The sequence below is a fragment of the Lolium perenne genome, chromosome 3, assembly GCF_019359855.2.
Source record: "Lolium perenne isolate Kyuss_39 chromosome 3, Kyuss_2.0, whole genome shotgun sequence".
NCBI classification, from domain to species: Eukaryota; Viridiplantae; Streptophyta; class Magnoliopsida; order Poales; family Poaceae; genus Lolium; species Lolium perenne.
Window position 1 is genome coordinate 239,622,432 of NC_067246.2, and position 13,264 is coordinate 239,635,695.

At 41.9% G+C, this 13,264-nt stretch overlaps 1 protein-coding gene across 1 annotated transcript; it reads left to right on the forward strand.

Annotated features, from left to right (window-relative positions):
- Positions 1-4,048: 4,048 nt before the first annotated feature.
- Positions 4,049-8,142, forward strand: LOC127343872 (ras-related protein Rab7). The gene is made up of 7 exons (XM_051370069.2): positions 4,049-4,253; positions 4,350-4,376; positions 4,518-4,617; positions 7,114-7,260; positions 7,346-7,426; positions 7,510-7,655; positions 7,930-8,142. The coding sequence occupies exons 1-7, from the start codon at positions 4,201-4,203 to the stop codon at positions 7,994-7,996; spliced, it is 621 nt and encodes a 206-aa protein (XP_051226029.1). The 5' UTR covers positions 4,049-4,200; the 3' UTR covers positions 7,997-8,142.
- The last annotated feature ends 5,122 nt before the right edge of the window (positions 8,143-13,264 follow it).

Consider the following 13,264-nt stretch of genomic DNA (forward strand, 5'->3'; position numbering starts at 1 on the left):
AGTGTTATTAGCAGTCCATAAAATACCACTCCCTCTATTTTTCTATGCAAGGCAACTAAATATTATCTTAAGTCAAATTGTTATAGATTTGACTAAACTTATATAAAAATATCAACATCTACACGATTAACTCCTATTTTCGTAATGTATTTACTTAATGTTTTTATATGTTGATGATTTTTATAGACTTCATAAAACTTTAAACAAATTGTCTATCTAGCATCCCTATCTACATGTTATCCTTTCTCAAGTTTCAAAAATAGGCTTCGAGTTAGGTTAACACTCCAATATCTAACTGTATGTGTGGTGATGAGGAAGGACACAAAAAATATCACCCGGCTAATTTTCTATATGTATGAAAAATGAATATAGTGGATTAGGTGTTCCCAATTTACAAAATTTATGCATATGTTTGATAGGTTTCTAGATTAGAAGATATATCATGGTCAAGGTGTAGTTTGTGGAGAGAGGTAGTAGATGCTAACTATAATACTAGGAAGCCAACATCCTTTGTTGCTAGGAAACACACCCATCTGTCTTTTTTTTTGGAAAGGTGTGATGTGAACATCCAAAGCAGTAAAATTTGGGTACAAGTGGCAATTAGGAAATGTTAGTTCTATCATGTTTTGGTGGGATATTTGGTTGGGTAATACACCTCTTGGAACCCAATATCAAGACATTTAGTTTGTAGTTAATCAAACCCAGCCCATAGCTCATATATGGGATGGATCCCAAACGTGCTCTTCTAGGAGAACATTCACTACTCCTATAATGGAACGGTGGATGGAAATTTTATAGATTTCAAGAACTACAAATTTCTTCAACTTAGAGGATCAATTAATTTGGAAATATGAGTCTAGTGGGGTTTATTATCAAAATCTGTGTATGTTGTTATTAACTTTAGAGGAGTGCACCCCATCTATTTGTCTAGTGTGCGGGATCTCAAAATCCCACCCACAATTCAAATATTTATATGCCTTTTGCATCAAAACTAAACTATGACTAGGCATAATTTGAGGAAGAGAGGAATACCAAAACCTTTACAACGAAACCTGTGTCAAGAGATAGAAATAGTTAATCATTTATTCTTTGATTCCCCGACAATTATATTGCTTCGGTCGGATGTATATGATGTATTTGATGTGATGATTGCTAAATTATTTTCTTTGGCTTTAAAATGAATATGCACTAAGAAATATTTGAAGCTTAATGTGATTTCATCGGTTGTTATTTGGACCATATTGAGTAATAGGAACAATTTAGTTTTTAACCACAAAACTTGGCTGAACAAGAAAGATGTGTGGGGAATGATACTCTCCTATCTATGGATTTGGAAAATGCAATTCAAGGACCAGAATTGGGAACTAGTAGACCAGTTCAAGGCTCTGCTGATCAGAAATATGAAGACCTCTCTATCGTTGATGCCAGACTAAACTGCACTTCTTTATGTTGGATTATCACTTGGAAGACTTTTCTTGCAGCTTCATCCCATGGTCGGCTTGCTATTGAAGCATATCTACAAGAACACCCGGAAGAAGCTGATGGTGTTCATGTAGTGATTCATTGAATAGTTTGGTGGTTGCGAATAGATGGGATCCCAAATTATCTAGTTTAGTTTAGTTCTCCCAGTTTGTAATAGACTCGTTTCTAAAACTCGTAGCTTGCAAAAAATTTATTCGCACTACTCTGTGTTGTTTTGGACATCCACACATTTTGGTTCTTTTTGTGAGACGTTACGGGAAAATATCTAGTGATACCACACCTCACATGATACCATGATACCACTTCACAAAATTTAAATTTGTAAGTGACAAAAAATTTTACAGTAATTTTGTGGCTGTTCATAAGATATGTGTTTACATTGTCTAAAATTTTAAGATCCAAATTTAAAATACACAAAGAGAAACAAAAAAGACAAATGTTGTGTGAATAGTGGCATTTTGTGTTTTTGTCTTTATGTGACACTATTCATGCTGGATTTCTCTTTTTTGTTTCTTTAAGGATATTTCGAATTTGGTTATGAAAGTTACAGGGTATGTAAACACACATCTTGTGAACACCCAAAATTTTGGTTCCGAATTTTTTGACTTTTACAATTTAAATTTTAAAGAGTGGTATCATGGTATCAAATAAGGTGTGGTATCACTAGATATGTTCTCGAGACGTTAGCTCTAAACCCTTTTCATGATCTTTTTGTTTTCTGCTTTTGCTTACTGATATGTTGTAAGTTTTGTTTCTCATGAATGGATTGGGGAGCGATCTTTTAATCTAAAAATGAAATTAAAACAAATGGACATAGACACAATCAAGTGGCATTGTGTATAAACGTGTAGACAGTAGCGGTTTTAAAGCGGACGTGGTGTTTTGGCTCATAGGTCTAAATACACCTATTAAAAAATACATTTTAATTTTTTTCTAAAATGTTGAAAAATTATGAAAAAAAATCCCGGATGTACATTTGGATGTTCTATGTTCACTCACAAAACTTTGTGGAAAAATGACATTTTGTGTGGCCTATGTAAAAAGATAAAAACATGTCACGTAAAAAGCTATGTTAAATCGCCAAATAATGTCCTTTTTTACACAACCCATAAAAATGTCATTTCTTTGCAAAACTTAGTGTGTGAAAATAGAGTGTCAAGATGTACACCTAGATTTTTTTTTTTGGAATTTTAGATATTTTAAAATATACTTTTAGACAATGGGTGCATCTACACCTATGAGGGAGAGATGATTTCCCTTTTAAAGCAACTTTAGTTCTCCCACTTTCTATGTATACATAGCACTTAGTCTTGTCTTAAGTGTAAGCCATTTACGCTTGATCAGGTTTATAGACAATACTCAATGATTTGGTATTGTAAATATTCATATTTTATATGAAGATGCTTTTTATATAAATTTGGCAACTTAAATTGCTTTGACTTAAGACATTTCTTTGTTGGCCTTGTAACATAAAAGGAGGAAATACTAGTTTTTCAAACTCCAAAAAATTGTGCATTACTTATGTACAATTTAACAAAGTCCATACATGAGGTAGTTTTGATCCAACTACAATAGAGTAGTTGCACACTGAAAAAAATACATCAAGCCTTTTCTAAGGGATGGGAAGGGGAGCGAGATTTCTTGGTTAAATATAAGTGTTACAATCGTTCTTAATTACAAATGCAATCTCATCAGGTAGAATCCAAACCAATATAAGCTTCATTGTGAACAATCAAGGCAAGCAAGGATAAGGCTAGCAACATTCTAATTTTGCAAAGCTTTAGATGGAAGGCTCGAGCGGAACGCAACTTTAAATTAATGAAGCTATCGCCGACCAAATTAAGTGATAGCTTCAGTAACAGGTTCGAACATACAAGATAATCTTGGTGAGATAGATAATCCCGATCACCTAAAAGCATGAAACACAAGGCATGGCTCAAAAGAAAAGAAATTGCTAGTCTCGGCGTGAAAAATGAAGCATCGTGACCCTTTCGATGACTAGCTCCAACTCCTCCTTGTCCTGTCTTTTAGCCGTCTTTTAGCCAGGAGTTTTCACACTTGCAACATGTAAGTGATCATTTTATACGGACAATCAGTTGGTTGTGTGAGAAAGTGTCCCTTGATAGAGTATTTATTCCCAACATTTCACAACGTCAAACAAAAAGGCACACAACAAACTGAAAGGATCCGTCTAGATTTCCCAACCAACTTGGTGTTTAATTGCCAAAATTCGAATAATAATTGGAGATACTCCCTCCGTTCATAATTAATTCGCATTTTGGGCTTAACCAAAGTTAAAATTTGTAGACTTTGACTAAATATTTAAAACAAAATGTCAACAATTATAATATGAAATCAATTCTATTAAAATCATGATTAACTAAATTTTTATATTAAATGTATTCGATATTACAGATATTTATATATTTTCCTACAATCACGATTTCCTTGGCAGCCGACGATGGCTGTATTTTCCACCAATCAGCAGACTCCGAACTACAGTACTTGGTGGAAAGTTTCCAGTCAAACAGGTGCAGATCCGGCGCGTCCCATCCCATCCCTGTGGTCCGTCCTGTTGCCAAACGCACCCTTCCCCGTCCGTCTCCTGGTTCGCGACGGCAAACGTAGGTTTCGTCTCTCCCTCCCTCTGTCCCCACCTCGCGCTCTCCTTCCCGCTACCTCCGGCGCGCGACGAGCACGAGCCCTTGGCAGATCCCGATGGCCTCGCGACGCCGCACGCTCCTCAAGGTCATCATCCTCGGCGACAGCGGGTCGGTGATTCGGATCTTTCGCCCCTTGCTTTCTCTCTTTCTTCCTTTTCGTCAGTTTCTCCCTGCTTACCTTTCTGCTGATTTCCCGCGATCCAGGGTCGGGAAGACGTCCTTGATGAACCAGTATCCTGCAATTCGAGTTGCCGTGGACTAATCGCTCCGGGTCACTTGTCCCCCTAGTGATCGAGTTGTGGTTTATTATCGGGTTCATATAGGATTGGATTTGTTTTCGCTTGTGTTTTCCTGAGCTGTGATGCAATTCAGATATGTGAACAAGAAGTTCAGTAACCAGTACAAGGCCACCATCGGCGCGGATTTCCTCACCAAGGAGGTGCAGTACGAGGACAGGCTCTTCACTCTGCAGGTACCTTCTTTTTAGCACTTCAGTCTACGCGCTCCAGTACCGAGATGCCTTGAAGCAACATTCTACTTTAAGTTTGACTCTTGGATCCTGCGTACTCTTGCAATTGCTCCAGTAGTACTTTAAGTTTGACTTTTGGATCTGTAAGTTGCATTGTGCTTCTTCATTCACTTTCTTTTTGTGTGAGAGTGCGGTTCTTCACTTCTTATGGGTAAAGTTTCCTGCAATCCTGGATAAGGCAAACTTCGGTCATTTACTGTAATAGTGTCTCAGAAGATCGGTCAGCTTGTGGAACTTCTCAACCTATCCTCATTGGAATCGGTTTACTTGGAAGAAAAGCTCACTTACTCTTATCTGTGGGTAAATGTATATTGCTGAACTGGATTCATCCAATAATTTTGAGGAGTTGGCATTGCACACCGGAAATCACCAAATCGAAACAGCTAACTTTTGATAACCATGTAGCTGTGAAGTTAATTCAGTTGTGTAGCCTCTGCTATTTTTTTCTGCAATGATGGGAAGTGTTGGATAATTAGGCAACAATTCCATTATTAATTCCAGAATATTAAGCATGACAACAACTAATATGTGAAACTCAAACGGACTAGATGTATTAATCAACATGAACAGTGCCTACAGTACTAGTTAAATTAGGAAATTGCCTACACTTAGGTTTTTCAATTGTTAGGTAATTACGCAATAGTTTTATTATTAATTCCAGAATATTAAACAAGACGACAACAACTACTAACATGTGTAACTCTTAATGTACTAGATGTACTAATCAACATGAACAATAGCAGTGCATATGCTACAGCAGCCATAACAAAAGAATGGATCGGAATACGTCACACATACTGATTGGTTGTATATAAAGTAGCTATTGTAGATGAAGTAGCCATTGTTGACGACAATGTTGGTGAAGACCGGTCGAAGTAGACGACGGCAGAGACAGGCTTGATACGCAGCACCGTCCGACTTGGATGGTAGGCGAGAACGCGAGCAGTCGTGCGGAGCGCTTCCCAAAAACCTAATTCGCCCTCTCCCATAATGTATCAGATGAGCGAGTGGTTCCGGAAACCTTCTCTACCGTTCGCAGGTGCACGTCGGCGTTCAGGATGGAGTAGATTACAGTGGTGGTGCAGTGCAAGCAGCTAGAGGCAAAACCCTAACTCAACTGTGGGAGTGTTTGCGGCATAAGCCATGTAGGACTTTATATAGAGCGGCTCGGGAAACCCTAGCAGGTACAACATGGGCTGAGTCCATGTCGCATGTTCGAGTCGGTTAAAGCAGTCCACGATCCGGGAGCGACACGAACCGACTAGTTGTGAAGCGTCCGCCAAAGACTCAATTTCCTGAACGGCAAAAGTAAGCTTGGCTGGAGGCTCATTCCTGAAATCCGAGCGGCTAGCGCGCGTCGTGACAGGATGAGACGAGCGGTGGAGGAGGAGCGCGTGTACCACTTCTATTCTCACTCACTTACCAAGTGGTGGAACATTCTCCGTTATAAGGAGGTCTAACTCTCTCCCAACTTTCTCACTCACTTACCAAGTGGTGGAACAGTCTCCCTTATAAGGAGGTCTAACCCTCTCCCAAATGGAAAGTTGGGAGAGAGTTACACATCCTTATGATGGAGTGTTCCACCACTTGGTAAGTGAGTGAGAATAGGAGTGGCACATACGCGCTCCTCAGCCGCTTGTCCCATCACGTTGCGTGCCGGGTCAGGTTTCGGTAATGAGCCTCGAGCCGAGTTCATTTTTGTTGTTTGGAAAAACCGAGTCGTTGACGGACACGTCATTGTTAGATGGTTTGAGTTGCTCCCGGATCGCGGGCTGCTGTAACCGACTCGAGCGAGTGTGCGACGTGGTCTCAGTCCATGCTGTACCTGCTAGGTTTCCCGAGCTGCTCTCTATAAAGTCTTGCACGGCTTACGCCGCAAGCACGCCTACAACCGAGTTAGTAATTTGCCTCATCTTGTTGCTTGTGCCGCCATCATTCTCAACTTTATCAGAAAAGGAAAAGCTACAGTATGGAAGAGTAGACATATGGCCCATACACCCGCTTGCGTTCTTATGGATCAGAAAATCCTTCAGTGTCCAATATGGGCACGGTGACATAACAAGCCAACCCTCTTTTCTTTTGCTCTCTCTGAACACTGTACATTGCCAATGTGAGCTAGGTGTATCCTTCCTTTATCATAAAAGAAAAAGGTACATAATGGAAATTAAATGTTTGGCCCATATTGTGAGTTTCCGTTTATATGAATAAAAACCCCTCAATGTCCATTATTAGAAGCTCAGCCCTAGTAAGATACAATTCACTTGAAATTACCATCGTTTCTCTGTTTTGATCAAATAACAAGTATTGCTTTTCTTAAAGGTGGTAGTTTTCAAAGCTCTAAACAAGTGCAGTTATCATCAGGTTTTCCTTTGCGATTTGAATGTGCTAAGCTCTCCTGCTGCTTTGCAAATTATGATAGCTAACATTCTTTTTCTGTAGATATGGGATACTGCTGGGCAGGAAAGGTTTCAGAGTCTTGGTGTTGCATTCTACCGTGGAGCGGATTGTTGCGTTCTAGTGTATGATGTTAATTCTATGAAATCATTTGAGAATCTGAACAACTGGCGCGAAGAGTTTCTGATCCAGGTGAAGATCTTTGTTGTTTATAATTTGTTAACAACTGCACAGTATTGATTGGGTTTGTGTCTAACCTTCAAATCCAATTTGGCAGGCTAGTCCGTCTGATCCTGATAACTTTCCTTTTGTTCTGCTGGGAAACAAAGTTGATATTGATGGTGGCAACAGCCGAGTGGTAATTAGCACAACTAGTTGTCTTCTAGTAAAAATTATTTTGTAGTCATGCTCTGCTAATGGACTTGACCACTGCCATCTTAGGTCTCTGAGAAAAAGGCAAAGGCTTGGTGCGCCTCAAAAGGTAACATCCCTTACTTTGAGACATCCGCCAAAGAAGGAACAAATGTAGAAGACGCTTTTCAGGTCATTGTAAAGGATGCACTGAAGAATGAACCAGAAGAAGAATTGTAAGCATGTTCTTTTACATCCCCTTTAATATGGACGATATATTGATATTTCATATTGTCACCCATTTTGCTTAACAATTTTTTGGTCCGCTGTCTTCATGACATAGTATATAGTTAGTATGTGGAGGGATTATTTTGCTTAATGCATTGTGCTGAACAAGTTGCATTTCATTTCATAAGCATGCTATCATGTTTATTTGCAAGTTGCAAGTGATTTTTTTTTTTGCACGACAAGTGGCAAGTGATGAGCTGACCTTGAACTCTTCTCTTGAAGGTACATTCCTGACACTGTCGATGTGGTGGGTGGCAACCGCACCCAAAGATCATCAGGCTGCTGTTAGGCCATGACGCACCATTGCCGTAACAACCATTAAATATGCAGCCTTTCACACCTGTATAATGTCATATGAATCTGTATTCAATTCATTACCTCAGCCATCGCCACTTCTGTATGAAATCAAGCAGTGATACATCTGTTCCGAATTGTTATCTTGCATGTTGTGCAGTTCATTGTCCTGTGAATACGATGAATGGATAATATTGTCTGGGTTACGGTATCTATGTCGTGTATGTATGGAGTATCTGCAAAAGATGGATAAGGGTAGGTTTTGAAGTACGTTGTTGCGTAGGTTGCTTACCCCTTATCTTTGTTGTCTACTAGTGCTCTTCGGAATGCTAGTTTTATCCTATGATTCTATGAAGGATATTTAGATGCCTAAGGCGTACCCTCCAATATATGTCTCTCACCATTATTCTTCCAACTTATCGCACGTTACCTGGACACATCACTATCGTTCTCACTGATTGTACAAGATCAGAAACGGCAGTGAAGGAACCCAAACCCATAATGGACTACCTTTTGGCCCCCTTTTCTGATCTGCCTTTTTCTGTCTTTTCCTTTCACGTGGATCTCGTTATTGGTGATCTTTTTGATCCACTAGTCAATGAATGATGATGATCTATGCGTTTTTCATCTTGGTTTCCCATTTTCTTTGCCCTTGCCCACTACAATATATTCAACTTCTTCTGAAGTTCTGATGAAATAGGAACGGGGAGCTCGTCGCGAGCATGCATTTTAAATTATAGTCTGTTCTTTCGAGAAAAGTTACTCCTATGTTTCAAAATGTATTACATGTCTTGACGGTTTAAATTGATGCTCTGACAAACAACTAATACAACAATACATGGACAATGTTACATAAAATTTGTACCCCCGGGTTCATATTTAGTACCAGTTCGACTGAGATTAGGTATATGATTTTGCAACTATTAATCAAGCAGTGTAGACCGTTGTTTGACTTCAGTTGTAGTCTTTGGTATCTTCTATGCACATCATGGTCATCTAGAATATATTCTGTGCAGCCTAGTTCTGCAAGCTCTTGCTCTTCACTGATCTTTGTAATATTGTGATGTGATCGTTGAAGGTTAGTACATCTTTATGTTAAAAAACAGTGTAGACAGAATTACAGCTGAAGTTCAAAATTGTTCGTGTGCCTCATGTTTTGAAACGGTGGGAGTGAGTATTAAGAGTTTGTTCTCTTTGTTTCTCTCGACACAAGATATTTTGAACTTCAAATTTTGAAGAGAGATCTAATGCATACAGAATTCTCTTGTCTCTTTGTTTATGAAGCATTAAAGTCGCAAGAAAAGTCTCTCAGATTCAACCTGTGCCGTTGAAATAGAAACGGGGAATTTATGGTGAGCATGACGTTTTAACATTTTCAGATCACTTTTGTTTCAAAACCTATGACATGTTTTGACTGCTTTTCATATAATTAAGACATGTTTTGACTGCTTAGATGCATGCTCTGACAAGCCGCCGTCTTCTTCCCTGGTGATCCGGCAGGAGGGACTGGCGGCGTGGGGGCTGCTGGTCTTGCTTTGTTTTTGGTGGCGGTCCTCGGGTTTCTCGCAAGCGAAGATGAAGATCTACCGGAGGTCAGTTTGCTTTGATCTGGCTGGAGAGATGAGTTCCGGAAAGCTCCGCTGGCGAATGGAACAGTGCATATTTTGCCTGCAGTTTGCTGGATCGGGTGGCATTCGGTCGCGCGCACCCATGTTTTTATTCCGACCGTTTGGTTCCGGAGGGAGCGTCGCGAAGCTATATTCTGTGTTGACATCTGGTGACTTTTTGGTCCATGGTGAAGTCAGAAGAAGGAATATCATGAAGGCCGGATTGGTGGACTGACTAAAGGAGGTTCGAGTCAACGTGATGCTGAGGGATCTGCTTGGCGTTCCAGGCTTGCAGCAGTGGTATGCATGTGGGGGCGGTAGCACAGGGGAAGTCCGGAGTCTTACCTCTCAGGGTGAAAACCCAAGGTCTGGCCTTAACTGGTTGTGTCTGGCAATGTTCTTGTTGGAGGCATTGTTTTGAGAGTGGGGACTATCTTCAGGGAGAAATCCTAAGACCTTTGGTCGGGCGACGACGGCGTTGGTGCACTATTTTCTTCTTGGAGGCGTCGCTTTTAGAGAGTCTGTACTTCAGGTGTTGTCACGGTGGTGGTTGTTTTGCTGTTGCTAGGTCTAGAAGGCTGTAGCGGGACTTTTATTTCTTAGTTTTCTTTTCTCTTTTTTGGTTGTGTGCATCCACACTGCCATTAGGGTGGGGCGTTATTGCAGAGGCTGAGTGTAATTGGTATCTTTTGATATTAATATATTCCCTTTATCGAAAAAGTAAGCAGTTCCCAAATTGGGAACCGAATGCTGCTTTTGTTGGAAGAAAAGTTTGCGCCTATAAAATAGAAACTCTAATTTTGCCGTAAGCATCCTACCAAGCGCATCGCTTTAGAAGTTATGTTTCTCTTCTCGGTAATTATACTCTCTCGGTTTCAAAATGTAGGAACATATTTTGACCGTGTAAATTCATGCTCTCACAAACAACAACCCAATAATACATGTTAATAGAACATGTAGCGTTTGATTCATAATTGGTCAACTTATATATATTTCTGTTCCAAAATTGGTCAACAAAGGGTTTGTTCTATCGCTTTTTTCTCGGCATAAATATTTTAAATTGAATTTTTTTGGAAGAGATGTCAGATGAACCAAAAAAAATCTTTTATCTGTGTAGTTCTTTGAAGCATGCCATGTCTATCTGGTGCTCCATTCCATTTATTTTTTCAGAGGATCGTCTTGTCCTGTACGAAAGCACCGTACCAGAATAACGGAGGTGGATAAGCAAATCCTATTGGCCTAGGTGGTACCCGAAGACGGCAGAGGAAGAACCCGTACGCTCGATTGGACAGCCGGCCCGGCCAGTGTTCCGTTCCGTGGCGCGGCGTCGAGGCGTTGAAAAGTCAGGTCAGGTAGATCCGCCTGCTATCTGCCTCGGTCGGGGGTCCGGTCCTTCACTTTCCACCTCTCACGCTGATGAAAATCTTTCGGTCGCATCCAATGAGCGCCACCCCGTCCGGCCATCCCCTTCCCGTGGGCCATTCCTCCTGTTTCGTTGCCCACATCCTACTTGATTGCAAACCTAGATGAGCACGATTTCCATGGCACCACCGACGGACGGAGCTCCATTGCTTTCTGCATGCAGGGTCACCTCGACCGGCTCTTGGCGGGCAAGAAATTCGGTGAACTTGTTTGGTAGTTTTTTTTTTGTTGCCGAAAGGGTCGTTGTTGATGAGCACGACGAACTCAAAGTACTTGTCGTGGGGGCACTCTCTTCCTCAGGCGACGGCGAGCGTGGACACGGCCGCCATGCCCCTGCCACGACGGTCGCGCCCGCGACCAGTTGAACGTGCCATGGAGCGCGTGAGGAGAAGGTGGATGGCGATGCTAGGGTTGGGATTGGGGAGGTAGCAAGAGTAGTGTGAGGGAATGGATGCACCAACGCCCCATTTTATACGCGGACGCAACTATGGGGTTGTGGTGCGCATTAATGCCGGCACCCATTGCTAGGCCTGGGGAACCTACATCGCTGCATGACCATTCATTCATTTGGCAGGATGCGAAAGCGACGCCTCCCGTCAATATTGTCGCGTCGTGCATAAGACAAAGTGGATGTGGTTGCTGCCAGGCGGGACCGAGGTAGAGGGAGCGGTCACGCACTGCGTCCGTGCAGAGGCATTCGTGGCCCAAATTTGGACCGTGTGCGTCTGGGTGGACAATCCGATCATTATGCGCCAGGCCGCTGGGCTAGGTGTAGACTCAAATTTTCTCTACGCGGACGCAAACGGTCATTTTACGTCTGTATACGTCGAGCCGCTAGAGATGCCTTTAGCCCTCCCCAAACAACTATTGGGACAACGGGGCATAAATTGGCGCATAGCCGCAACCTCTAGAGCATCTCCAGTCGCGTCCTCCAAAGCGTCCCCCAAACGGCGCCGGATCGAGCGTTTGGGGGACGTGTTTTGTTTGTGCCGCGTGCCGCCCCCAATTTTTGTATAGGGTTTTCGAAAACACAACCATTTATTAAATATAGTATACAAATAAATATGTTTGCTGAGATTATTTTCAAATTAAAATACAACAAACAATAAAACAACTAAACAAATGTAATAAATGGGGCTAGATCAAGGTGCTACGGCATTTGCTGATAATCCTTTGATCCTCCACATATGCTCGACATTTTGAAGTTGCTCATGAACATTGCTGTCACGGATCTCTACGTGCATAGCGAGGAAATCAGCAAAATATGCAGGCAACTCATGATCAACCTCCGCAAGAGGGCCCTGACACTCATAGGGACCAACATGTCTCCTGACATGATTCTTGCGGTCATCCTCGATGATCATGTTTTGCACGATCACACAAGTTTGCATCACCTCCCACATTTGGTCGTGAGACCAGCTTAGGGAAGGGTATCGGGCAATTGCAAATTGAGCTTGAAGCACACCAAATGCTCGCTCGGCATCCTTCCTGCAAGCCTCCTGTCGTGAAGGAAAGTGGAAATTCTTCTGACCTGATGGAGCCGAGATTGTTTTGACAAAAGTAGCCCATTTTAGATACATACCATCGGCTGGATAATAGCCTTTGGTACCTTGGTGTTCATTGATCTCATAGTTGCATGGTGGATCATGAACTTCCACTAGTTTGCTAAACACCGGAGACTGCTGCAACACGTTGATGTCATTGTGTGATCCCGTCATGCCAAATCCACGGGTCAGAATTTTCCACAGCTTCAAGCACCACACTGCAATATTCATGACGCCCTTTGTATATACCTTGCCATGCAAACGGGCCGTTCTTCCATGACTAGTGCATGCAATCGATGCTTTCAAGCATTCCAGGGAATCCTTTGGCAGCATTTTGTGCCATGATCCTTGCAGTCTCTTCTTCAGTTGGCCCTCTTAAGTAGTATTTGCCAAACTTTCCCACCACAGCTCGACAAAACTTGTACATGCACTCAATGGCAGTAGACTCACTCATGCGAAGGTAGTCATCCTGTGTATCAGCAGGTGCTCCGTATGCAAGCATTCTCATGGCGGCGATGCACTTCTGAATCGACGAGAACCCGACAACGCCTACAGCATCGAGCTTCAGCTTGAAGTAGTTGTCGAACTCTTGAGCGCAGTGGAGGATATTCATGAACAAACCCTTGCTCATCCTATACCGGCGACGAAAATTGTCGGCATGTGTTGCCTCATCTGCGAAGTAGTCGTTGT